The sequence below is a fragment of the Ammospiza caudacuta genome, chromosome 18 (genome assembly GCF_027887145.1).
Source record: "Ammospiza caudacuta isolate bAmmCau1 chromosome 18, bAmmCau1.pri, whole genome shotgun sequence".
NCBI lineage: Eukaryota > Metazoa > Chordata > Aves > Passeriformes > Passerellidae > Ammospiza > Ammospiza caudacuta.
The window spans coordinates 10,033,942-10,060,961 of NC_080610.1; the positions used below are offsets into that span (position 1 = coordinate 10,033,942).

The 27,020-nt window shown below is 42.0% G+C and overlaps 1 protein-coding gene across 1 annotated transcript in view; it reads left to right on the forward strand.

The window, feature by feature from the left end:
* Positions 1–27,020, forward strand: part of GALNT9 (polypeptide N-acetylgalactosaminyltransferase 9) — a 130,450-nt gene that overhangs the window by 8,568 nt on the left and 94,862 nt on the right. Inside the window, exon 2 of the mRNA XM_058816647.1 lies at positions 15,593–15,773. Within this exon, the coding sequence (XP_058672630.1) occupies positions 15,593–15,773 (181 nt within the window). The remainder of the gene's footprint in view (positions 1–15,592; positions 15,774–27,020) is intronic.

Sequence of the window (27,020 nt, forward strand, 5' to 3'; positions counted from 1 at the left end):
CAGATGAGCACTTCATGGTGGCTGTACTGCCCGTGGTACTGCAGGACCATTTGCACAGGAAAAGGGGGTTTGTTGCACAGGATTTTGTTTCTCTTGGAAGATATCCATGAAGACAGCTGGAAAGCCCTTTCCTGCAATACTGGGGAAGTTTGCTGCTTCTTCTTTTTATATTTTTTTCCCCTCTAGCATTTTTAGTCAGGTGGTAGGGTTAATTGGTTGTTTTTCATTTGGATTTTTTATGCTGGTTTTGTATTTTATTTGGCAATGGGGCCTTACTGCCCTTTTAGAAATTGAGTTTATTTTTTTCTACAGCTCTCATATGCCTCTAGGATGAACAGCTTTTGTAAATAAAAATGTATTTTTTGTTATATTAACTCATTTTCAAGCAAGCCTTGTGTTGTAGCAAAGATTGGTGGTATTCTTTCCTGTGCATGCTGAACTGAAGGCAGTGATAAGACTAAAAATATCCCCAATCGAAACAGCATTGTATAACCCAAAGGTTAGTTTTCCTCAGGATGAAAATTTGCAGTTGCTCTATGGGTTCCTTGTAAGACAGATTTCTGGTCATGCAGCCATGTGTAAAATGAGAGCTGCGAAGTTCTGTATCTGCAAAACTCAGCCCCACTGGTGGCTGCCAGGAGCAGAATTGAGCTGGTGGCCAATGCTGGCACCCATGGCTCTGCTGTGAGCTGGGGGTGAGTGCTGGCTGTGCACTGTTCACACCTCTAACAGCAAAAACAGACTTTCCAGCCCAGAGCTGTTAATGCTAGAATCTGCTGATGGATTGCAGGTGGCTCCGTGTAACAGATGGCAGTGGGGCATGAGGGGAGAGAGAACTGAGCTTGTTGGAGATATTACACAGCCCAGTGCTGAGCTGCCCAGCTGCTGGAAGAGTTGGTGCTTTCAATTTTCATGTTTGGTGTGGAAAAAGGGGTGTTGGGTGGTTTGGGTGCAAGCCTGTGCTAGCCTTGGTTATGGAAACCACATTTTTTTAGGTAGTTCTGTTACAAAATTTGTGTGTTGTCTGGAGAGTCCCCAAGACCCAGGTCTGTGGATTTAGGCTGCTGAATTTCCAAAACCATCACAGGAACGTGGGCAGCCAAATTCTCCACTTTTCTTCCAGGTGGCCAGTCATTCCTACCACTCTTTAGTGAACTTCTGCATCTGCCAGAAAGTTGCAGCTTTCTCAGCTGTGGAAAAATGTCTTTTGTTTATTCGCTGCTAGTATCAGAAGGAGCAGTGAAAATGCTTGCAGGTATTAATTATAAATGTCACCTATTTCTTCAATTTAACATTTGGCAAACTCACTCAGCACATCCTTGGTGGGGTGCTCCTTTAAAAGGCACAGACGTGACCGTGCCAGCACCTGCACTGAACATTTCACCCTCAGCTATTCCTGCTCTGAATACACAAACCCAATAATCTTTGATTTTAGACCTGTGCCAGCATGATGCTCCTCCTGAAATAGTTCCATCTGGCTCGATGCCTTTCCATTCAACAGAAAATTAATTCCAGAAGGGAAGTGCCTTTTCTAATGCGTGTATCCAGTGGGGTTGGATGCAAAACCTCCTGCTTCCTGAAAGAGGCAGCTTGGTATGGGTCCCATATTCACAGCCACATTCCCATTCCAGGCCCACATAACTCAAAGCCAGGCTGCAGAGAGCTCTCTCAGATGAGATCATGGAAGGAAGAATTTCTTCTGTGATTCATTCTGAACCTGATCTGCCTAATAACTTGATTCTTTGTCTCCCTCTTTCTGTCACTCATTAAAAAGTTCACAAAGTGAGAATTTCCAGTTCTTCTTTGCACAATGAGAAGAGTGAACAAAAGATGTGCATAAATGGAGGAGAAATATTTATGAGGGAACAAAGAGCTGGCCCTGACTTTGAAGCTGGGATGGAGCAGCCCAGCCTGCCAAGGGCCACGGGCTGAGTGATGCAGCCCTCAGAGAAGATGAGCATTGCAGAAGGATTTTTGCATATGCTACAGGACTACTTGTTTAGGCATCTCTCAGCCTTTAATCAGCCTAACAAGAAGCTGGAGCACAAATGGAGTTGAAGAGACGCAGTGGAGCCTGTGGAAGAATGAGGCCAGTGTGAAATTTTCCTTGTTAAAGTCGATGGAAGTGCTCATGGGATGAGTGAGATGGGGTCAGGGTTTGTGCCCAGCTCATGGCAGAGCTGTTCTGGCCCTAAGGAGAGGTGGAGTTCCCCATGGCAGCACCAATGACATTGTGAGATTGTTAATCCATGGTGTATTTAACAGGTCACTCTGGGACAGCCATTCCACAGTTTGACAATGCATCTTAACTTGGAGTGTTGATATTATTGTGGACCAGTTTCAGGAGGGAAAAGCTCCTGTGTGGATTCCTTATGGCACTGAGTAGCAAAGTGAGAACCAGGCCCAGAGGACAAGGCAGCTGATGCAGGATCAGCACCAATTAGACATGACTAGACTGAGACACGCTGTGCTGTCATAAAGCAAAATGATATTTCAGGATGGAAATTCATTTTAGAAGCAGAAATCAGTGTATGATCTTCTGGCTTTGTCCCTGAGCTGGAAGATGCCTCTAATCTGTTTGATGGGTGATATTGCATGCCTGTGGCTCCTCAGTGCCACAGCATATGGTTGTGAAACTAGATGTTGATTATTTTCAAAAGTATTTTGACAGGTACTGAACTGACAGATTCCCTGTTAAAAAGAGAGAGAGAGGTTTTGTTTGTTCCTCTGCTCATGAGGCTTTGTGGGTTTTAGGATGATACCTTACTTTATATTCCTTTCAGAGGTGGGGAGGGAAAAGCACTCCTACCATAAGAAATCAGCAGGATTAATTTTTTATTAATTCCAGGGGAAACAGAGAGAGCTGCATGGAGTGGTGTGTCCTGCTGTCAGGGTGCCTCACCTCCAAGCCTGCGTTCTCCCTTTCCAAGGGTAGCAGTGCTAATCTAGCAAGTCAGGCATTTCCATGTGAATTTCCTGTAATATGGAAAAGTAGTTTTAAATGGGATCCTCATTATTTCATTAGGAATGCCCTAATCTGTGACCAGAAAACACTCTTTTATCATTTACCCTGGTTCTCATCATTGTCACTAACCCCTGGCAAGAAGCAGAGGGTGTGAGCTCACAGAAACAGGAACTGGGGACAGAAGGGGTCAAGAAAATATTTTAAGCTGCTGAAATGCAAGTCCCAGTCCCAGGAGACCTGGCCTGCATTTCCAGGGGGGCTGTGCTGGGCTCCTTATCTGTGGTAACAGCTCATCTCTCTGCTCCCCTGATCCCTCCCCTTATCCGTGTCCTCAGGTTAAATTTGTGATGTTGTTAATTGGTGGTGTATATAACAGCCAGGCACCAACAGACCTGGACACCCAGTAATTAACACATTTAATCCTAAAAATATATGTTCACTTCCTTGAGCAGCTAAACCAAGAAAACTCAATTTCTTGTTGGTTGGCAACCCACAAGGGAATTCTTGGGTGGTCTCTTAGAGTTCCAACAGGTCCCTTGTGTTTGATCTTTCACCAAACCTCTTCTCTCAGTAGGAGCATTTTAATGGCACTTTCTTCCCAGATGTCAGCTTCTGTGACACTCGCAGAAATGCAATTTTTGGAGACCTCTGACTGTCTGCCAAGCTTTGGCTGAAGTTAGAAGCAGTCCTTGAAATCTAACAAGCAGAGAGAAGGGAGAGTATGGAGAGGGAAGCAGACTGATAGACAAATGGAGACAGCATGATCCCACAAAATGGTTTTTCTTTGTAAACCAGGCTAAAAATAATATTGGTGAAAAATGGGATTTTTACTTATTTAAACACAATCATGAAAATTAAGTTCTGAGCTTTTAAAGGAACCAGACTCAGATGTCCACATGGAACTTCTTTGCTCGCTCTGTTAATTGGCAATATGTTAGCACAAGCATTTTTCTCTACTTCCCTGCTTATTTCAGTTAATAACTACAGCAGCATGACTTTTCCCTGACACTACACCAGTACTGCAGGAGAGCCTGCCTTATTTTCATCCTGCTGAAATGGCAGACTGGGATCCCACTAGCCTGTCTCAGTGCCTTTCAGTAGAGTGAACAATTAAATTATGAGCGAGCAGAGCAGCGGTGCCGACGCTCTGTGCTCAGCAGCGTCATGCACATCCTGCTGCTCATCCCATCCCATCCCAGGGCTCAGCCCTGCCTTTCCCTGGCCCCACATGGTTCTGCAAAGCTCTTGCTGCTAAGGAGCAATGTGGGTGTGAGCTGAGGTTTAAGCGTGACTGCAGAGCGCGTCTGCTTTGTGTCCTTGAGGAGCGATGAGCCCGAGCTGTAAACTCAGAACTCGGGTTCCTGAAATTCAAATTTTGATTCATACCAGTCTCTCCACTGAAGGATGATCTCCTGCTGTATAAAGGCACCTTCTATCACTGTCCTCATTTCTCTTTTTACTGTGTAATTTAGCACCTCATAATGTAGTCGTAAGTACAAACCGGAGACACATCAGGGGACAGGGACATTCATTCTTTCATGGAATTTTGGCATAAAGGAGGGGAAAGCTTGAAGAAAAATTGAGTCTCAAAACTTGAGTTTCTTTTTACATTGCCTTGGTGAAAAACAGATAAGCACTGTCGCAGTCAGTGGTATTAGGAAGGTAAATTGAAGAAGGTTGTTCCACATCTTCAAAAACTTGTCTTTATATACGATCTGAATTCTATATATGTGTGGTAATTTAAACGTGCTCTGTCGGTAGATCAAAGCAGCACATTGTTACCAAATGCATCCTGTCTTCTCCAAGGCAAGCCCAGGGGTCCTGCTGTGGGTTTGTCAGGGCCCAAATCAGCCCTGGGTCACAGTCAATTCCTACAAATACCCACATGCAATGAAGCCCATCTTGTTAATAATGGATCAGTTATTATAGGAGAGCTGGTTTTTACAGTGCCTGTAATAGGAGATTGTAGCTTTCCTGCTCCTGGAAGTCTGAGTCAATTTATCTTTATATCAACAATAAACCAGAAAGGGCAGAAATCAAAGTAAGCAATGTTTTTATTACCGCTTTTAAATAAAACATTGTGCCAATATTTTCCCCCTAACATTACATCTTTATTTTCTCAAATTTATTGGCAATTGCTATTTATCTTCATTTCTCCTTTCTTTTGCAAAGCTATCTCATCCTTTGATTTGCTTCCCCCAGAGAATGTGGTACCTAATCCTTTTTATTTGTCCTTGATAAATCCCTGATTAATTGTATGTTATAAGCTATCCATGCAACATCGCGTCTTTCATTTCTAAATAGGCTTTCTTTTATGAATACAAAGAGCTAAAACTTTCCTTTCTAGAGCCAGAACCAAACCCAGACTCAACATTTCCTTTAACAATAGCAAGGCTCTTCAGAACCAAGTAAGATTCTCAGCACTGTGGAATCTCCTTTTATTCCCACTTTGATAGCAGGAGAGACTCAGACCTTTAATTGGGCACATCCTCTAATAGATAGATCTGTTATAAATGTGGCTGTCACTTCATCTCAAAATTAGAAGGACTCTGCAGAATAATTTACTTCATCCATTTTAGCTTCAAATATACAATAATTTGTTAATTTGTAAGCACTTTTGTTTAGATGCTGGGTTCAGGACTGTCTTTTTGCTGTTTAAAATGTGCCCTGTGTTTGTTTTTGAGCTGACTTGTCCTGCTGGTAAGAAATTAAATCATACACATATTAAGAGGTTGATGGAAGGAGGCATTGCAGCCTGGCATTGACAAGCAAGGCACAGCTGTGGTGTATGTTGACATGAGATAGGAAAATAGAGTGAAGGCAGGAAAGAGGAGGAAAAGCAGAGAGCCAAAAGCCAAGCTCCCTGAGAGGTGTCAAAGATGAGGCTGAGAAAGAAAAATACAAAGACAGGTCAAGAAAAATACACAGATCTACAGATCTGAAATAGACAGTCTGTCAGGAAAACGAGTATGTTTTGAAACCAATGTGCAATGATGCAAAAAAAAAAAAAAAAAAAAAAAAAGTATGTCACCCTTAGAGAGCTTTTAAGGCAATACCACACTGAAACACTGAAAGGAAAGGAGAGGAATCAAGGCTCTCTCTGGCTCCTGTGAAAACCAATATCCGAATTAACTGGTTTTCAAGAGATTGGGTGGAAGTATTTGAAACCTCTCATCCTCAATAGCAGCTGATGCCTTCTCCCATCTATTCCCAAGGAGAAATGTCTGATGCTGAGATGGAGAGGCAGCAGACAGAGAGCCAGCCCTGCTCTGACAAACCAGGGACTTTCTCAGATAATTTTATTCTCTGATGCCAATAGGAAGAGCAGGCAGTGGCTCTTGGAGCACAGAAGGAGAGCAGGGGCTGCAGCCAGCAGGTCTGCAGTTGTTAACATTGGCTCTTTATTGTGGTTGCACTGCCAGAGGTGAACTCAGTGAGTAATTTCACAGGAGTGGGAAATGGAGATCCACTTTCAAGCACGACGTGACTCTGAGTTCCAGCAGCTCCCATGTCTGGGTTTAATGCTGCCATCCTCTGCTGTGCAAAATGAGCTGAACAACCAGCAGCTTTCCAGCCATACAAAATAGCAAAGTGTTCTATATGACTTTGTTGTTGGGAAAGCTATCTGTGTGATTATGTTAGTTTAATTTAATAGCCGGCTGTTTAGGTAAATGAGTAGGGAGGCATATGAGTGTCTGCAAATAATGTGGAGCATGATTGCAAAATGATGCTGCAGGAGATGGGCTTGTCTGGCCCTTGTCAGGGCTCTCCAAACACCCTTGAGCAGGAGAGAAGAATCTTCTTTAGCCTTGGCCAAAATCCCTCTGAGACAGAGACCTGAGGGTGAGCCCTGGGCAGTAATTTGGCAGGTTGGGCAATGTCAGATGTGGCAGAGCCTTTGATGAGTTTGGACTTTATTATCAGCACAGTGGAGTCTAGAACAGTGTGAACCTGCATAGGACCTGAAATTAGATACATTTTCTTTTTGTTTCCTTGTGTTTAAAGATAACTTTTTTTCCTTTTGGAACCTGTGCCTGTGGGATTGACTGTTGTAGTGGAGCTGGTCTGAGAATAGAGCAGTCAGGGACTTCTCATCTAGAATTGCACCAGAAGTCAAAAGGGGTATTTTTAGTGATTAGAGGTGTGCAGTCAGCTCTGTAGGGTCAAGGAAATGTCATTGCATCCAACAGCAGCTTTCCAGCTGTTGCTCCATCCTGTCAGACCTTGGGTCACACCTCCCTTCCCACCATGGTCCACTGCTTCCCTTCCCTACCTTTGATTAACACAAGCAAACTCCTTGCTCTTCACAAGATATTTTCCTCATTTATGGAATTAAAACCCTTTAACTTGGCTGAACCAGCTTGTTCCTGAATCTAATTAAACAGCCCCAAAGTTTTAACTCTTGCACCATGGAGCTTTTCAAGGAGAAGTCACTCTCCCTTCCTCTAGAATGGCTCTGTTATTGTTTTAATGATCACTTCACCCAGGAGTTTTCACCTCTGTTTCCCTGGAAAAATTAAAGAAAATCTAATATATTGATACAGATGATCCATTTCATGTGAGTTGGTGACACTCTGACCGTGACAGCAGCACAGAATTCATTGCTGCAGGAGCCCATTGAATCTAATATTAGTGGCTGGGCTTTTAAAGGACACTGGGTAGTTTTATGCCCTGTTTCTACCTGTCTGAGTTAAGATAATGAGGGTAATCTAATATTATGCTTCAGGGCTTTAGTTACCTGCCTGTGGGGTTCAGAGGGAGCTCTGCTTCCAGGGGCTGAGCAGAGTTTAATTGGCCAAGTGCTTCATCGTTTGTGTTTCATTTCCTCTGAAGCCTCAGGTGTTGGCCACTGCCAGGGGACAGGTGCCAAACTGATGACACTCACATTTTGTCTCCTTTTAATATCAGTGGGCTGCCGGGCAGATACACCAACATTTCAGCTCCTCCCCCTCAACTCCAGATTTATGCCATCACCAGAGGAGTTTTCTGGCTTTCCTCCAAAGCCCTGAAGAGAAAAATGCATTTTATGTTTCACCAGCAAAAACCACGAGTCATCTGGGATTTAAAAACTTCTAGAAGAATCGTGGCATCTGTTATTTATTTAAAGATAACAGAGTGATCTTTCTCTGTGAATGAACTTTTTGATCATTGAAAGGAAAATTTAAAAAAAAAATCAGTCACACACATATAATTTAAAATTATGCATCTAGGGTAGGGGCTTTTTATTTTTGCCTCTCAAAATGTATCCTTATACAGCTCTTCCTTGCTTAAGGAGGAAATCTATTTTTGTTTATATCAAGTTTCTGGCAAAACTCTGGCACCTCTTTATTATCTGTAAATTTGGGATCAGAGTCCTACCTCACAAATGAGCTTTTATCTTCATCTCCAGTGGACTGTACAGCTGCTATTTCTTGGTCCTTCCAATCCTCAATCTGTTTATCTCCTCCTGAATTATCTGTTGTAATTAGAATACATTTTCTCATCTCAAGGGGTAACCAGCTCCAAATGAGTGTTCTATAAAAGCAATTACTTTTGATATTAGATATCTGTACATAAAAACACAGTATTTCTTCCAATTAAAAAGCACTAATGAATTTTGTGTCTAGAGAGGCAGTAGCCTACGCAGAGCTGCAGCTTCTGTGAAGCCAAGGAACAAAAGATGAGGCAACTGTAAGAGGGCAGTGGTGTGTGTGCTGCACCACTGAATAGCAGATTCAGGGAGAACATGGCTCTGCAAAAAGGAACATCCTGTTCCTTTTTGTCCCCAGCAGGCTTTTGTCAGCACTGCTGAACCAGATCCCTCTCCACGTTGTGCCAAGATGACTAACACAGTTTGTCCTGCTACTCCTGTCTTCTACACCTCAGCCCTTTTATTTCTTCAGATATTCCTCTCCTCTTCCTCAAAGTATTGAGTCTTGCATTTGGCATGGGGCAGCTTTACCAGAGATGGACTCCTTCCCTCTACAGACACAGAACTGCCACCTTTCATCATCTCAAAATTACCTGAATGACTAGGGAGCTTTTATCTATTCTATTCTATTCTATTCTATTCTATTCTATTCTATTCTATTCTATTCTATTCTATTCTATTCTATTCTATTCTACTCTACTCTACTCTACTCTATTCTAGCTATTCTATTCTACTCTATTCTAGCTATTCTACAAAAAGGATCATTTCAGAAACACCTTGACCTTTTTATATTGCTTTCATGGTTTCTTCATTATCTTTCTTGCATCTGGTTCTTCTCTGTATTGATGGTGAGTGCTTTGGGGTGGGATCTGTCTTTTTGGGCTCATGTAGCACCTGCTGCAGTGATATCCTAAATCTGGACTACATGCCATGGAAACTCTAAGGAAAAAAATGTTCTGACCAAATCCTGTCCTGGTAGGAGTTACCATTTATGATTTTAAGGACAACATGAGCTCTTTGGGCTCATGTAGCACCAGTGGTATTCTGAGTCTGGACTACATGCCATGGAAACTCTAAGGAAAAAAATTCTCCTCACCAAATCCTGTCCTGGTAGGAGTTATCATGTAGGATTTAAGGATTAAAGCATCAATATGGTGGGAGCAGAGTGTGTAGGATGGAATAAGGGTCAGCTTCCAGCCCAGCTGCTGAGAACAACCCAGGGCACCTTCATGGAATTTTCCATAAAATGTATTTTGAGCATTTGACAGATATGCACATGTTGTGTCTCAGAGTGCTCTCTGCAACCTGGAAAAGTCCCTGTTTTGAAGAAGAAACATATGGCAAAGCACACAAGGGGTTGGATATTAGTCCAATTTCCATATAATCCACATAATTTCCCAGGCTCCTGGCTCTGCACTCTGTGCCTGACTGGCTGCTGGGGTGGGAAAGGAGCAGAGCTCCCAAATCACTTCACCCCTTCCCCATCATTCACCCGCTCACACATGGATGATATCTTACAGCATTGCCTCTCATCTGGGCACCAAGACTGAGAAATGCTATCTCAGGCTTTCCACTGGGGTCTGGAGATGAGGTTAAGCTACAAAACCACTGCACCTCCTGTTTCTAGAGACAAAAAGTTGCATATCAAATGCTTCAGCTTTACAGGTTGCTGTACTTTTGTCCTTTTCAAGCTATTAGCTGCAGGATGCTGTTTGTCTTCTCCCTGATACATCTGCAGAGATATTTGGGGCTGATACCAGGCACCAGAGGACATAAACTTTTCAAGCAAGGATGCAGCAAACTTGAGTACAACTATAAAAAAATCAGACTGTGTTTTGGGTTTCAGATAAATGGAAGTGCTGGAGTCACTTAAATTAGATGGGGTTTTGTTTGTTGCTCTCCAATTTCCAGAAGTTGGACTTGCATCCCTGTGGGATGTGATTTGCTGAATGTTGCTGTATGTAAAATAAATCTGCTCCACATTCAGCATTCCTTCTAGCTCAGAAAGGGAGCACCTTTTGATATGAGCAAAATTCAGATCAGTTCTCTGGGCAACAAATCTGACATATTATGTAGGCTTGCTTCAGGGTCGTGGTGGGAGAAGCTGATCTGGGATATGGAAAGTTGGGATATGCAGAAATTAAGGGCCAGGCTCTGTTTAACATTTAAATTGAATCATGAGCTAGACACCAGCAACTCCCCATGCTGCATGCTACTGTGTGCAAAGTTGGCTGAAACTCTGTCAAATAGTGAAATAGTTCCAAATAAGATATTTTTTTTTCCCTGCATATTGTTGGTCCTCACGCTTGCAACAGAAAAATGTTTTTACTTTTGCAGGTTTAATATTAGTGCAGTGAACTGCCAATGCATTCACCGAATTTATGCCATTATGGGGCTGTGTGTAAGAGAAAAGGGGCTGCTTACACCAGAGAGCCTTTCTCTGGTGTGTGTGTGTGTTCTTTTAGAAATCATCAGCTAACAGTTATTTTTAGGCATCACTGAAATGAAGTTATAAACAGCTGGTGAGCTGAGACCTTTAGCTCACCTGTATTGCACTCTTCCTCCTCCTCCTCCTCCAACCAGCTGCTTTCCTTGTGCACCTGCTTCACTCTGACATGCAGCTCCTGAAGGAGGAAGATCAGTGCTTCACTCCATGCCATTCTTTGAGGCTCTAGCCTTCAGCTGAAGTTCCTAGCTGCAACAGAACAAGATCACAAAATTAGCACAATACAGTAATTCAAGGTGGAAGCATTGGGGCTGGTTCAATAGCTGCACCTGCTTTAATTCCTGCCTTTAAACAGGTGGGTTTATGTAAAAATAGCTTTAAAAGACATTGTAAGCTGAGTCTTGTTTAAGCTGTTACTGAACCTAGTCCAGAATCTCTGAGCCTTTTTCTTTTCTTTGCAAAGCTGAAACTGGAAATGCTCAAAGTCAGCTTTGTCAATCTATGTGGAGTTTCTATTGTCCCTGATTCTTTTTTTTTTTTAATTTTGATTAAGCTAGGATCCAAAGATTTTTCTTGCTTTAAATGGTATGCAGTGGTATTTTCAGCTGAGAAATAATAATTAGAGAAAGAAGGAAACAACTGGTTTGCTGATGAGTTTTGTTTCCTGTTTCAGTGTTTCAAGAGTCACAGGTAGAATTGCTGGGTGGCTATGTCAGGTTTTTTGACCTATGTCAGGTGTTTTAGAAGGAAATATTTTATCCCCTCCTTTTAAGGGCTAGAAACAGAAATAATTTTCTGCAGCTGTTTAAATGTACAGATGATGTAAGTGTAGATAAAGCTCAGAAGTCTGGGTTTAAACCTTCTCAAGCTGGGGCTGAGACAGGCCAGCAAGGGCATTTTGCAGATTTTGCAGCAGTTCTCCCACTGTTCTGACATTCTATTATTATTTTCAATCACTTATTTTTATTTTGAATTGTCAGAAGTTTAATTCTGTCTGAGAACCTTGGCTGAACCTGATTTACAGCTGCCTGTAATTGGGCTGCAAATAAGAAAAAAATGATAGTAAAATAATCACAGCCATAATCTGATCTCGATTTTGCCATAGTTTCTCATATAAATCTCCTTAGTGCTTTTCCCATTGTGAGAAGGTTTATGATGAAAAATAGAAGATCTCTTTTCTTCCTAGAAAATGATGCATCCTGTGGAGTAATTAATCTGGTTAAGGAACTGAGGCTGGCTTGTTCTGCTCTCCATTCTCCCAACAATTTCTGTCCTACACAGAAATCTCTGCAGTGAGAGCAATAAATTAGAAATGAATGACAGACACTAATTATTTGTGACCTCATTGTCATCTGCAGCATGGAGCAGCCTGTGACCATTCCCAGTGTATCAGCTGCAGATATTTTTAGTCCAGAAAATTTAAAGAAAGGATAGATTGAAGAATAGCTGCTCACTGGGCATCCCCTTTCTGCACATCCCCATTGCAGAGCTGGCCCCATGATCTCAGTCCTTGCTCTGGCTCTGTGCTTTGCCCTCGTTGGCTTCTGATGCAGTGGAAAAATGGGTGAGAATTAGGGCTCCAGGTGAATAACCCAAAGGCAAGATAAGCATCCCAATTCTTGATACCAACCTATTTTTGTGAAGATGCTGCTGAACTGAAACTCCTTTTCTTGTTTAAATTTTTTTTTTTTATTTTTTAAGGCTGACCAGTGCAGTAACTGTGAGTTTGAGGGTTAGCAAGTCATCACTGTGACCTAGAAAGTGATGGGAGAAAGCTCTCTGTTGAGGAGACAATTGCTGAAGCAACAGCAAATCAACTTTGAGATGGAAAATGCAATGGAAATATGTGAGGCATGGTCTGGCTAACCAACCATGCATTGAGGAGCATTGCCTGTAATTGCTGCCTCTCACACACATGCACATATATAAAATACAATGTATTCATTCTTCCTAAGACCTTCCAGAGACACTTTGGTGCTCTTTTGGAAGAAGGCAGCAATGTGATACGATTTATTTAATTGCTGCTTTATTTTGGTCAATGTGACTGCATTTCTGGAGTAACTGTCAGTCAGACTAAGCTACAATGTGGTAGCTGGAGCAAAAAGCTCACAGCAATATGCTCTGAGGGGAAGTCAGACAAATGATGATTCCTTCCCACAACAAGATCATATCAGCAGCACAAAGAGCTAGAATATCAGATTTAGAAAAAGGTATATGAAATTATTGTCATCATGGCTGGTTGGGCAGGCTGTCTAACCAATTCTCTCAGAAGTAAAATATCCAAGTGTTTGATGCTTCCTGTGGGGTGGAAGTTCCATTCTCACATTACTTGTGCCACAAAGGCTCAAGTGTTTTGTTCCATAAACTGCAAGAGCATAGAGTATGAAGAATAAAGTTCTCAACTACTGGAATTAGATTGTTGTTTCAAGTGAAATGAGCACACAACATCTTGGAGAGCCTTTCATTAAAGCAGGTCAGTTAATTTTAATGAAGTAATCTTCAATTTGCTTTGATGTTACATCAGAACATAGCCCAGATGATTCCAGGTGATCATCAAATGAATTTCTACATTATGGTCTTTCAAGAACACAGGCTTTGTCAAGTTGTCTGGGATTTTGACTTTTAAAGTGTTTAATTTGACTCTTTTTTTGGAGGGAACTGCTGACTTTTCTCAGAAACTGAGCCCCTTTTAGATTCCATATATTGGGCATTGCAGGCAGAGCTTGCAGCATCACTGCTGCTGGTGTCTGTTAAGTCTAAGTCTGTGTCATGCAGGAAGATTGGGCTGCTCTGCTTCCCCTTTTGAGTGGGGAGAGATGTGGAGTCTCAGACATGTAATTTCTGTAATTACTCAAGCAGGGAATCATTGTCAGCCCAGGCATGCAGGGCCCTCTGCTCAAATTTTTCCAAAGGAAAGTCAAATGCCAAGTAGCCTCTCATCCTAAATTGGAACAAAAAGGACAAAAGTGACCATTTTCTTCAAAATGAAGCTCCCTAAAATATTTTCAGAATACTGAGCATGGATTGAAGTGCTTCATTTAATAAGCTAGAAGAATTTCTCTGTTTGAAATCCAGACTAGTCTTGAGTTTTAGTCATGTTTCACTGCATGGTGATGAGGAGCATGAAGGCATCAAAGACACAAACACAAGCAAGATCTGTCCTGACTCACCACTGATTGCAGCATTTTTGTATTTTTGTCAGCAGCGTCTGAAATTCAGTAGCAGAATTCCTCTTATGTTAATTTGTGACTGTTTATATTGTTGCACTTTATCTCAGCACAGGATTTTGTCATAAACATTGCAGGAGAAAATGCAGAATTTTACCCATTTAGATCAGTAATGAACCAATGTCTCTATGGGCTGTCCTGTCATTAAACAGAGATGGTGATGGAGCTGTAACAAGTAAGGACATTGTTTGCAGTGAGGTGAAAGAGAATTTCCTCTCAAGGGTCTGATCTGCCCTCCTTAATGGCACCTGGAGAAGCCAGTCCCACGTTTGTACTGCCATGTGTGTTTGCTGCTACCAAATGCTGACAGTTTCCTTTCTTTCTTTTTAATAATTTAGTTGAAATAATGACATTTTCCTCTTGAAAAAGTCTTGATTTGAAACATGTTGAGTGGGTCAAGCTCTAATTGCTTTACTTGGTGTTGTAAATGATTTGGGGGAGAGTCACACATTCCTGTATGGTGTTCCCAGGGTTATTATAAATAACTTTATCACTTATAATGACTTGCTGATAGCCAGCCTTTTGGAAAGGAGAGCTTTGACATTAAACACAGGATATTTGAGGAGCTTATTTTTGAGGATTCAGCCCCAAATTAAATGCCTGTTGCCATGGAAGAGGTTCCTGGTGATGTGATCATACGAGCATTTTTATATAGATTTTATTTTTATTTTTATTTTTATTTTTATTTTTATTTTTATTTTTATTTTTATTTTTATTTTTATTTTTATTTTTATTTTTGAGTTGACCAGTGAATGAAACCTGTAAATGCATTATTAATTGGCTGATTTCTCAGCACTTACTGAGTGTCCAAACTTTCTGCTGCTGTGAGCTCTACAGAGCTGAGTATCTTACATATTTCATTTGTCAGATGTGAAGTGCAGAGGAAATCTGGAGTGATTCCCAGGTGGAGTGTCAGCTCCATTAAAATAGTTTTAGCACATCTTTGTGGCAACAGAGGCTGGGCAGGCAGGGTATTCGAGTCCAAATCACCCATCTGTTGATTCAGGCAGTGAAATCAGATTTATCCTGTATTTATCACCCAGCAGAAGCTGGTGACCAATCCATAGGAGCCAAACCTGGACCAGGGCTGCAGGGTCCTGGAGTCACAGAGCAAGAACCAAGAACTGACACTAATGTGGAGTTAAACTGGCACACCCACATGTTGTAGAAATTCAGCATCTCTCCCTTAAAATGAATGAAGCTTTAATGGGCTACATGGGGAAACCCTCCAGTTCTAATGGGAAAAATTTTTTTCTTAATTATCTTAACAATAATGAGCCATTTTGGAAAAAGAAGGAATCGTGAAAGCTGCTAATTGATTCTTTATTGTTTGCTCATTATGCACAGACACTACAAGATGTGTTGATTTGGACTTTGGTTTGGTAAGCTGAGGATAATTTCCACAGAGTCATGAGGGTTTTAAGAGCTGGGAGTTCAGATCTCATTTATCTGAAAACATTCTGTGTCACAGAAAAGGTTCTATCTATTATATCTATATTATTATATTAATAGTTTGATTTTTTTTTTGTCTGTGTTTCATTTAGGTCTGGCAAAGCCCATGGGATTAGTGGAAGGTCCAGGAGGCTTGGGCCAGGGGGGAATGGCTGCCACCCTGAGAGATGACAGCCATGAATCAGAGACTAAGTATGAAGAGTATGGTTACAATGCCCAGCTCAGTGACAGGATATCACTGGACAGGTCCATCCCTGACTACAGACCTAAAAAGTAAGTGGAATTCTGCGTTATTATTATTATTTGGAGCAAGGGATTGATTGTTGTTCTGCTGACCCATGGTGGCATTCCTCACATCCCTCCTGGCTGGAATATGACAGCAGTTACTTTTACAGACACCCTGAGCTGAGTGAAAATGAAATAAACCAACTGCCATCTCAAGCATGGAGTGCCAAATTAAATACATAGCTAATTTCTGTCAGTAGTACATTAATATGCATGTTCAATGCCTCAGATCAAAAATTACATCAGGATATCAGTGCTTTTAGGGTTTGGTTCATTTAGAAAAAGCTTTCAGAGGTGGCAGATTTAGTCTGTGCTTCCTGTAGTCACGTGCAATGGGAGGGAGACAGTGCAACAAACTCTTTATAGTCACTGGTCCCTTAAAAATAACCCCAGCTTATCAAATCAATTGTCTTTAATTGCATTTGATATTCTTAGAATTGTTTAGTCAGGGTTTGCAGTGTGCTGAAACATAGACTAAATGCAATCCATCGGGGTCCTGTAATTGCAGGAAGGTTTTTTTTTGTCTTTGGAATGTGTGTCTATTTTTATTCCACTGTTTATAGTCTTCACACGCCTGTGCTGTGCTTGACATTGCAATTACATGTTTATTATTTGCACTGATTTATTATATTTTGTATTAAATAACTTTCAAATCTTTCATATTTATGGAGTTATATATTTTCCAGATGAGACATCCACACTATCATCCCATGAATGACAATCAGTGATGTCTTAATGCAGAGGAGATCAGCAACAATGCCTAGTTGCTCTCAGGAGATGGAATTGAAAAGAATACTTAATTAATTTCTAATAATAATCTTCTGTTTTAAAAGACCCTCTGGGGCTCCTAGGCAGAACTGAAAGTTAAATAAAAAAGTATCTTATTAAATGGTGAGAAAAGTTTAGCCAAGCTAAGCAGCTGTGGTCTCTGAGTAGATTGCATTTGAATTAGGATTTTAGGCAGTTCAAGCTGCCAAAAACAAAACTTCAGCTTAACTACAAATTTCTTTAGCTGTGTTAAACTGATCTCAGAAGTATTGACTCAGCATTTGTTTTCTCAAACCCTTGCTACAAAAAAACCAAAACTCGGGTATCAGAAGAGGCAAAAAGAAAACAATCTGCTGCCTCGATACCATGTTTGATGCAACTACACTGACTTGTTTAATGGTCTCATCTCTCCTCTCTTGATGTATCATAAAATCCATCCTGGAATTATGCTGGGGAAATCTGTAGTTATGCAAATATTGGAGCTGTGCATCAGATCTGGCCCAGAGACCCTAAAGACAAAGTGAATTTTCACAAATGGAGCTTGGTGAGGTTTGACCTGGCTGTTATTTGCTGCTGTGGGCAGGGGGATGAGGATGAATGAGATGTGTTCTGCTGGGAAATGCAAAAGCAAAGGCTGCAGAGCTCAAATCCAGCTCAGCAGCTCTCAGAGGCATGAGAACCTTTGCAATGCAGGGATGTTTCACTTCAGATTATGCTCTCCCACAGTTTTGCTGAGGAGCTTTGATGAGTCACTCAGATGAGCTTTTTGACATTCTCATTGTGGGTATCTCATCAGGCCATGCCAGATGATTAAATATCTGTGTCACTGGGAGAAGTGCCTCCCTTGTCATGTTTGGACACTCCTGAGTTGGTTCTGGTTAGATCTAGAGGCTGCAATTGATGCACTTGTCTGCAGATGAGTCACAGGAAAACCCTTCAGGCTGGATTTGCTATGGAAAATGAATGAGAATGGAGATAGTAGAAGGTCTTTGTATAAGAAGATTTTGCCCACTGAGAAGGTTTGAGAGCAGCCCTGAGGAGGATGTGGGGGTGTTTGTTGACGTGGAGCTCATGGAGCCAAAGGTGTCCTGTGCTCATCCGTCCCCATGGGCAGCAGGGAAGGGAGGGGATCCTGCCCTTCTCCATTTTTTGGGGCCCCACCTGGGATTACACCCAGCTCTGTGGCCCCCAGCACAAGGAGGACATGTGCCAAAGCTGAGCTTGACTCTTTGGTTTGGACACTCTATGTTTTGGAGAGAACTGAATCTCCAAGAGCTTGAGACAGAATTTGAAATCCCACTCTTGTCCAGTTTCTCTGTGCCCAGGGTCTCCCCTCTCCATTGCTGAGCTTGTCAGTTTGCTTGTGCTTTATATTCATGTCATTCACAGAGCTGTTCATTTTTTAAAGGAGAGGGCTTTTGATTTTTAAATTGAGGACCAAGGTAGAATCGATGTCCAAGGCCATGTACAAAGTCCATGGCCAGCCTGTGAATAAAACCATCTGAATTTGCATTCCCAAAGTATTAAACTGCTTTCTCCCCATTCTGGCTTCCATTTGAAATATTCAATCTATGTATTTTCACAAACCAGTATTAAAGATATGAACTGGGAGAATTTATACTCAAGTCTACATTGCACAGGCAAAATTTATGAAAGTAAACATGATTTCAGTATGCAAACTCAGGACTTATAATACTCCAAGCTTGATGAGAAATATTGTATTTTACTTCATTTGACCTCCCCTCTCACCATTGTCCACTCTCTCATTCTGATAGAATAAACCTTCAATTCCATCCACAAGCATAGGTTCATAAACACTTGGCAGTTTAATTGCTTTTCAGGAGGTATTTTCATCCCCATGGAGCAAATTAAAAATATGTTGCACTACAGAGGTACAGAGTCAGCCAGTGTGACCAAGAAGCTCCTGAATTGGAGTCACCTCCCCCTGTCCTTCCACTGCAGCAAAGCCTCAAGCCTGGCTGGGCACTCAAGATGCTTTTCTCACATTTTGTTCTGCTTTCCTACCTGCTGCTGCCTCTGCTTTTATTCCTTTTAGCCCAGAAACCTTTTCTTTAGGATACGAATTTCTGTTGGTACAGGAGACAACAGCAGATTTTGTTTGTGTGCCAAATACAGGCAATGGCAGTAAACTTCTTGTTTGTGATTACAAATCACACAATAATTACAAAATTACATTTTGATTCTAGCATATTTATCATAATAAATATATCCCAGCTTTTTCTTCTCAATATCAGAGATTTTTGAATATCTATTAGAGATTATATCATGAGATTATATTATCTAAATAATATATTATTTTAAGTTTTTCAGGGTCTATACCACTGTAGAAAATATGTTGCAGCCAGCTCAGAATGTTTAATGTCCTGATTTTTCTTCACAGCAGTAAAGTATTAGCAGGACTTCTAGCCCTCACTAACACATCTTATTTCCTCTATGAAATGGAAGAAAGAGAAGCTTTTCTTGTAAGGAACAGGTTATTTTTGTTGTGCAAGCACACAGCTAAGCTAGAGCTTGTTCTGTGGTTCTCTGGGAGAAGTGTTATTTGATGGTGAAGTGTTATTGGAGTAATTTCCATATATCTTCTCCCATATATAAAATGAGTGTCATAATTGAAAAAACCTGAGCACTGAGTGAAAATAATCTCCTGATGCCAATGAACCTTGTGTGTAGGAATGCATAAGAACTTGTATTCCTGGCAGCTTTCCCTCCCAGTATGTTCAGGTGGAGAATTGTCCTGAATCCTGCCCTTGGGAATGCTGTAAAATCTGCTGCGCTCTGTCCATGCTTCTCTTACCATAATTTCAAAGGGAAAATGTTTGGCTGAATAGTCAAAATCAGACCTGAAGCAACAGAGCAGAGATTTTGGTGGAGATTTTCATTTTGAGATTTTGGTGGAGATTTTGCTCTTCCCAGGGTCAGCCACCCAAACCCCTGCAGGCACTGGGCAGAGGAGAGCAGGTTTCCCTGTGTGGCTACAAAAGTCTGGCAGAGTTTTCATTTTCCTGACTTTTTTGAGGAATAAAATCCTCCTCTGTTGCCAGCTCTAGCCAAAATATCAGCCCCTGCTCCAGTAACAAAGGATCAGACTCAACTCCTCCCAGCCATGCATGAAGGCAGAGATGCTGAAGCCCCATGTGACAGTAGATTTTTTACTTTATCAAACTTAAAGAAAGTAGAAATGTCCAAAACCTTAGGGAATGTCACTCAAAGATGGGGTAAAGGCCCCCAAACTTACAAAAGCTGTTTGTTTTACAGTGTAGCATGCTGGAAAATTGGGAAGTGTCAGCTAAGCAGATGCTTGCAAACAAAAGCATTGTCTCTCAGGATAACCTCAATTCCCCTGCTCTTTTTGATGCACAGGCTGGATAGCAAGGGGTTGAACTGAACAGGTGCAACACCTGTAAATCCAGCATTTTCTATCTTTCTATCACTTGACTTTGTAACTTAAATTACTTCAGGGCTTTCTTTACATGCAGGACACATCCACACACGCAGACACACACACTCAGGCACTTGTCAAAACCACTTGCTGTCATGCATTATGCATACTTTTGAGAAAAGTTAATATGATCCTGCAGCTTCCATAATGGCTAAATTGGCTTTTACACAAAATTGTCGCTGCTTGGTGAGGATCTTTAATTTAACTGATCTTTTTTTGAGCAACTTGGATGCAGAGTGCATTGTGGCAGTTCAGTGATAACAATAATATTAATATATGGATTCAGTCTGCTGGCTCTATCAGCCAAAGAAGATATTTTCTTTGTGTTACAGTCACGGACGTTTGTATTGAGAAAATTCAGCCCTAAAGAACAAACTTATTAATGCTGTGGCAACTCAAGTCTTTAGCCATAAAACTCAGAGAAATCTGGGTCTTGAGGAAATTGCTTTCATTTATTCAGTTCTTTTATGGAGGCAAGCATTTTTGTGGTTTGCCATAGACATTTCACAATAGCAAAAGAATTGCATCTCTAGGGCTGTGAAGTGTAATTAATGGTTCAATCCACTCCATACCTAAGAAAAAGCTTTTTTAATTACCTATCAAAAAGAATTCCGGCATTGATCAAATAATGTTACCGAAGGGGCAGGCTTGGTAAATAGACCTCTGATTTGTTCATTCAAAGGTTTAATAACAGCAGCTCCAGTGAGGCCAGCAGCTGGGGAAGCCTTCAGTGACCACTGAGCTCCAGCTCTCTGAAAAGGCAGAACCACCACCTCCAACGTGGACCCTTTCTTTGGGCAGCACATCTCTGGGGAGCCCCTGTGCTGTTTCAGCTCTCTGGAGCCCCAGCAGGGGTGTGAATGCAGTTTCTCTGTGGTGGAGGAGGCTCAGAGATGTGCTTGGATGGCTCTGGTCATCAGTGCTGGGCTTGGATGGCTCTGGTCATCAGTGCTGGGTTTGGATGGCCCTGGTCATCAGTGCTGTGCTTGGATGGCTCTGGTCATCATTGCTGGGCTTGGATTGCCCTGGTCATCAGTGCTGGGTTTGGATGGCTCTGGTCATCAGTGCTGGGCTTGGATTGCCCTGGTCATCAGTGCTGGGTTTGGATGGCTCTGGTTATCAGTGCTGGGTTTGGATGGCTCTGGTCATCAGTGCTGGGTTTGGATGGCTCTGGTCATCAGTGCTGTGCTTGGATGGCTCTGGTTATCAGTGCTGGGTTTGGATGGCCCTGGTTATCAGTGCTGGGCTGGGATGACCCCCATGCTCTGCTGGACGTGGCTCCAGGAGCAGGGCACAAAGGCAGATGGCTCTCACAGAGCATCAGCTTTTGGATCAGTGCACTGGGCAAGGCTAGGTCTGGGGTTATTTGGTTTTCCCCCCACAGCTGCTTGCTCTGCCTCATGACCTGCTTTTTCAAATCCTCTAGGGATGCTGGGCGTTCTTTGAGCCACTTAGAGAAGTGACACAAGAAGCTCCAAATTAAAACAGACCCTTTCCAGGTTAACCAGAGTGCAGTGTAATGGGCCTTTTCACAAGGAATATTTGAAGTCCAGAGCTTTCCAGCAATCAGAATTTCTGATTAGCAGAAAATGACAAGTGAAAAAAAAAATTGCCTAAAAATATTTTGTGTTAGGCTGAGCATCTTCTGTGAAATGTTTGTTTTAACAAGGAGTTTAGACCAATGAAACCTTTAGTTTCCCATTTAAAAAATCACTCTTGAAATTATGAATTTTCCATTACTAGCTTCTACCAATACTTTCAGATTAAGTATCAGGTCACAGTTTAATGAAACATTAATTGAAATTAAGCATTTCAGTTTTTTTAAGCAGAACAGTGTTTCGCAATCAAAGTATAGGCATGATATTATGATTTCAATTAGGCTTATTTTTCATAGAAAAGCATTTGACTTTTTTTTTTGCACCCACTCTCAATCAATCTAAAAAACCATGCTAAAATTCTGAAAAATACTTTTTTTCGGCCACTCTGAACATATGACGTAAATTGAAGCAGAGAGAAGGAAAAAACAGAGAGAGAAAATGGAGCAGACAGAATCACCTCTGGGCAACAGATTAAGATTGTTTATTGGAGGGAAATTCAGTGAGAGATGAAACTAACTGAAGTGTTTTAATTGCATCCCAAATCAATGTCCAGATGTGGATTTTGAGCAGGGTGAAGGAGAGCAGTGCAGACCCATGTTCTGGGAGTTTATGTAGCTTTGTCAGGTTACATGGGCTGGGCATTTTCCTCGGGCAGTGAATTCCCTGCAAAGAGCCCCTTTGCATGCACGTTATCCGTGTGAACAAGCGGAGCTGCAGCCCCAGAGAGATGCAGCCAATTTCAGCTGATTTTGGCCTTGCCCAGGAGCAGGAGGAGCTAGTGTGGACTGAGTAAATCCCTGTGCTCCTCCTCTGCAGTGAGCTGGGCTCTGACCAGCTCCTCCCCAGCATTTGGTGTTGGAGTTCTGACTCAGATCATTTGGGATATCAGCTGACAGCCTCAATTCACTCGCAGTGCTGCCCCTGGGCCAGCTGTGCTTATTTGTGTATCCCTGTGTATGCCACAGGCTTGGCTCTGCCTTTTGGGAAATGCTTCTTGTTTGGCTGTAAGGGGCTCAGGCTGGAACTGTGCAAAGCCCTCAAAGGAGAGAGAAAAATCACCTTTTTCTTTGGCTGGGCAAGAAAACTCTGAGGAAATCATAGGTACTGCTCTGTATCAGCACACTCCCTCTATAGCTGAGTCCTGGAGTCATGACCTGACCCTGTCTGTGAAGATATTTCAGGTTTTCTCCCAAATTCTTCTGGAGCTTTGCTCACCTTGCACAAATAATGATTGATTAGGTGGAATGTGGGCTCAAACCTTGCTCTCCTAAATCCCAGACCACCTTTAGGTCTTTATATTTTTAGTTAATTGTACAATCTTAAATTACTCCAGTGAGAAGACTGAGGAGCAGGTAAAAACAGTGACTGTGTTACTCAGTAATAATAAAAAAGATATTGAGAAAGCTTCCATCCCCTTTTTGAGGCCAGTACCAGAGTTTTTTGCAAGACATGGCTCATGAGCAGAGCCTCCCATCAGCAGGCTCCATGCTGTCTCCATAGCAGCAGTGCTGGACACATGGCAGTGTCTCACAGTTATTCCTGATATTCAATAGATGTTTTCTCTGGCTTTTCCCATTAGATTCATTATTGATTCCCTTTTGTTTAGTGCTAGGCTTTCCAATTAAGTAGTGACTTTAATTATACTGCAAAGTGTATAACATAGGTCTTGATTATTAACACTGACCTGTGGGATGAAAGGAGCACCAGAAAGGCTAAATTAAAAAGAACCATAAAAATGAACAACCTTTTCCAAAAAGCCACCTTATGTTCAGATGCAGTAATTTTCCACTTCTACATTTTTGCAGTGCCTTTGTGTATACTAATTGTTGAAGACAAGTTCTGCATGACTGTCAGCACTAATAAATGTAGATTTAGTGAAGGCTGAATTTGATTAACTAGGGAGTATGAAAAATAACTGATTGCAATGTTGTGTTTAAATGCAGCGAGGCTGGAAGCCATTCCCTGCAATTTGCCTGCACCAGAATGTACTCTTGAATACATGAATAGTTTACCTAAGGTGGGTTGCATAACAGGGACTAGAAATTAGACATCTAATTTGGGGTGATGGACTTGGCTGCCTATGTAGAGGATGGAGATGCCATGGCAGCATTGCTCATCATGTGCAGGGTGCGATGTCCTCTGCAGGTCCCTTCCTCAGGAACTTGGGCAGCCAGATTAAACAGGATTGCAGTGAATCCAGCCCAAACAGGATTGTAGGTGAATCCAGCCCAAACAGGATTGCTGGTGTATCTAGCCCAAACAGGATTGCAGGTGTATCCAGCCCAAACAGGATTGTAGGTGAATCCAGCCCAAACAAGACTGCAGGTGTATCCAGCCCAAACAGGACTGCAGGTGAATCCAGCCCAAACAGGATTGTAGGTGAATCCAGCCCAAACAGGACTGCAGGTGTATCCAGCCCAAACAGGACTGCAGGTGTATCCAGCCCAAACAGGATTGCAGTGAATCCAGCCCAAACAGGATTGCAGGTGAATCCAGCCCAAGCAGCATTGCAGGTGAATCCAGCCCAAACAGGATTGCAGGTGAATCCAGCCCAAACAGGACTGCAGGTCTATCCAGCCCAAACAGGATTGCAGGTGTATCCAGCCCAAACAGAATTGCAGGTGTATCCAGCCCAAACAGGATTGCAGTGAATCCAGCCCAAACAGGATTGCAGTGAATCCAGCCCAAACAGGATTGCAGTGAATCCAGCCCAAAGTGTTACATGCTCTGAGGCATGCAGAAACAGGACCAGATTTCTGTACGAGCAACACTCACTGAAGAATGACCTGCCAGCATGGGCAGCCTGGTCAGCTGGGAGGAAAGGAAGCAATGATCAAAAAGCTGCTTTGCATCCCTCAGTTTTTCTCATCAATCCTCACACTAAATGTGTCTCATGTGACCTGCACATTCACCTTAAGCACCACTGAGTTTTTTGGGGTTTTTTTCCCTTTAAAGTATGCTTTAGAGACTGTGGTAATTTTTTGAGCTGGAAACCAGAAAGCCACAGTATTTCCATGGCAGAAAGAGTATTTCCTCCTAAAGAAGAGCAATGGTAGGGTGCTGTCCACAAATTCTGTGAGCTGTTCTTTGATAGGTAAATGCATATCTGTAGTGCAGAAGCACTGCTGAGATCCAGCCAGGGCTTGCAGCTGTGTGCTGGCATTTGAGAATTTCTTTCATTTCCCTCCCCTGAGCCCATGGCTGGTTGTTGCCTGCTATCACTTCCAGGGAGAAAAGGATATTCCTGTAAATTTCTGAACTGTCATGTTATGTTACACTCCATGATATCACATTACAGGATAAAAAGAAGTAACAGAACAAGACAGGCAATGAATTCAGGGTGGTATTTCTTTTCCTTTTATGTTTCCTTGCATGTAGCTCTGTTACACTATACCTGAGATTCTTTGTAGGGCTTTGAAGGAGTTCTAACGGTTTGAAATAATATTTCCTATTTCTTTCTTAAAAGGTTTATGCAAATTTAGTTCTGCTGACAGTGTGAGGTGTTATCTCCAGACGTCTTCCTGATGCAGCTTTAAAAATTAGCAAGTTTTTATTCCTATTTTATTTGGATAGGTTTCATAGCATAGCAAAGTCAAGGTTTCAGGTCACATAACCTCAAGGCTTTTTAGTTGTTGTTGTTGTTTGTGTCTTTGTGGTAAAAACATGAGCAGGCCAAAATGTCAGACAATTTACTCTTCTGTCTGAAATAAAACTGAGTTGTGAACTCCAGGTTGATGCAGCGTTTCATTTTAATCGTGTCAGTTCGTGCTTGTTTTGCCTGTGTCTCTGGTTTTGAGTGAATTTAGTGCTAATAAAAGTAAGAGACTCTTAAAAGTAGCCAGAGCCAGAAGTACCTGACAGATACAGGCTGGCAAATGTTAGCTCCTGTCTTGGTTAGCTTGACCTAGATGCCTTCCAAGGTTTGGTTTCTTTGAAACAGCACCTGCCAGTTCAGCTGTTTGAAAGTTTTATAATATTGAAGAATGAGGACTCTATTTTCTGTTTTCTGCTTTCTGAAATTTTCTTGTCTTCTGTTGCATTGCTTCTAGACCTTCTGCTGTGGTCTCAAAACCAAACCTCAGACAGCCCAGGCCACCTGGCTGAATGCAGCACCAAAGGAGCTTGGTTTAAGTGCACCCACAATTTCAGGTGGTGTTGGTGTGTCAGGATTTATCAGTGAGGCTCCAGGCTCAGCTTTAAATTACTGGAGATATTTCTGTTTATTACTTCTGCACAAGCTCCCTGTTTCTCAACTTCTAGAGAAGAAACCCTCTGGAATTGCATTTTACCTGTGTGAGATATGCCTTCAGGTTGTCAAATAGTTCCTTAATTAGTTTATTTTCTTCTTTGCTCCAGGGGGTGAGTGTATTATTTATTCTATGCTACCAGACTTATGTTAGTCTGCATTTATGCATTTTGTCTTCTGAAGGCCCCAGCAGTGGGCTGGCCTCTGGGGTGGAATGAAACACACCTCTCAGGCAGACACAGTGCTTCAGACTTGAATAATGGTGGCATATTAATAGCAGCAATTATAATTAAAACAGTGCACTAAAATACCCTGGGGTGTTGTTGCTAAGTTAGTCTGTACCCCTAAAATTTCAGAGGAAAGGCATAAATTTTAGTTATTTCCATCCACAAAGTGAGCAGCTCTCATTCAGTGACTGGAGCAAGCTTTCATCCCTGCTGAGGATGTTTCATTAGGACACAGCTCTCCCAGAGGGTCATGGTGATGTTTACATTAAACCCAAGATAAAAATGACATTGAAGCTTTGCTCCTGTATTTTCTACACTGCCTGAAAACAAATGCTTGACCTCCAGCTACTCCATTGCCTCATTGCCTTGGAGTTATTAACCCGTGTACCAAGAGACAGGGAATTTGTGTTCTGCTTGCTCAGAGAGGAGCACTCCCCTCCTTTGCCTGACAGAGCTGGAAATCCAGGGAAGCTCTGGGGGGAAAGTTTCTCTGAGTGCAGGGCTGAGCAAACAGCCTGGAAGGATCTGGTTGTATGTGTGTGTCTGCAGATGAGGGATGAGGAAGGGCAGGATTGCTGGGCACGCAGGTGGTGGTGCTCACTGCTGCCTTTCTCTGTGGTGGCAAATTAATTTAACTCTGCAAACACTGAGGATGTGAATTTAAAATGCCTGTGGACAAGATAGAAAAGATACCAGACAAGTGGGGAGTAGTTTATCAGCAGGTTTGTGCAGGAACATTGAAGTGCTGCAGTGGCCAAATCTCAGAGCCAGGAAAAGGCTCTGAGTGTCCTTGGCCTGCTCAAATTCACAGCTTTACTTAAGTTTGTTGCCTGGTCTAGGATGTGTGCCGAATTTCTGTCAACCTGAGTGAAAAGCAAGCACATGTTGACCTGTTTTTTTTCTTCACATTAGGATAAGAGCTCATAAATATAAAAA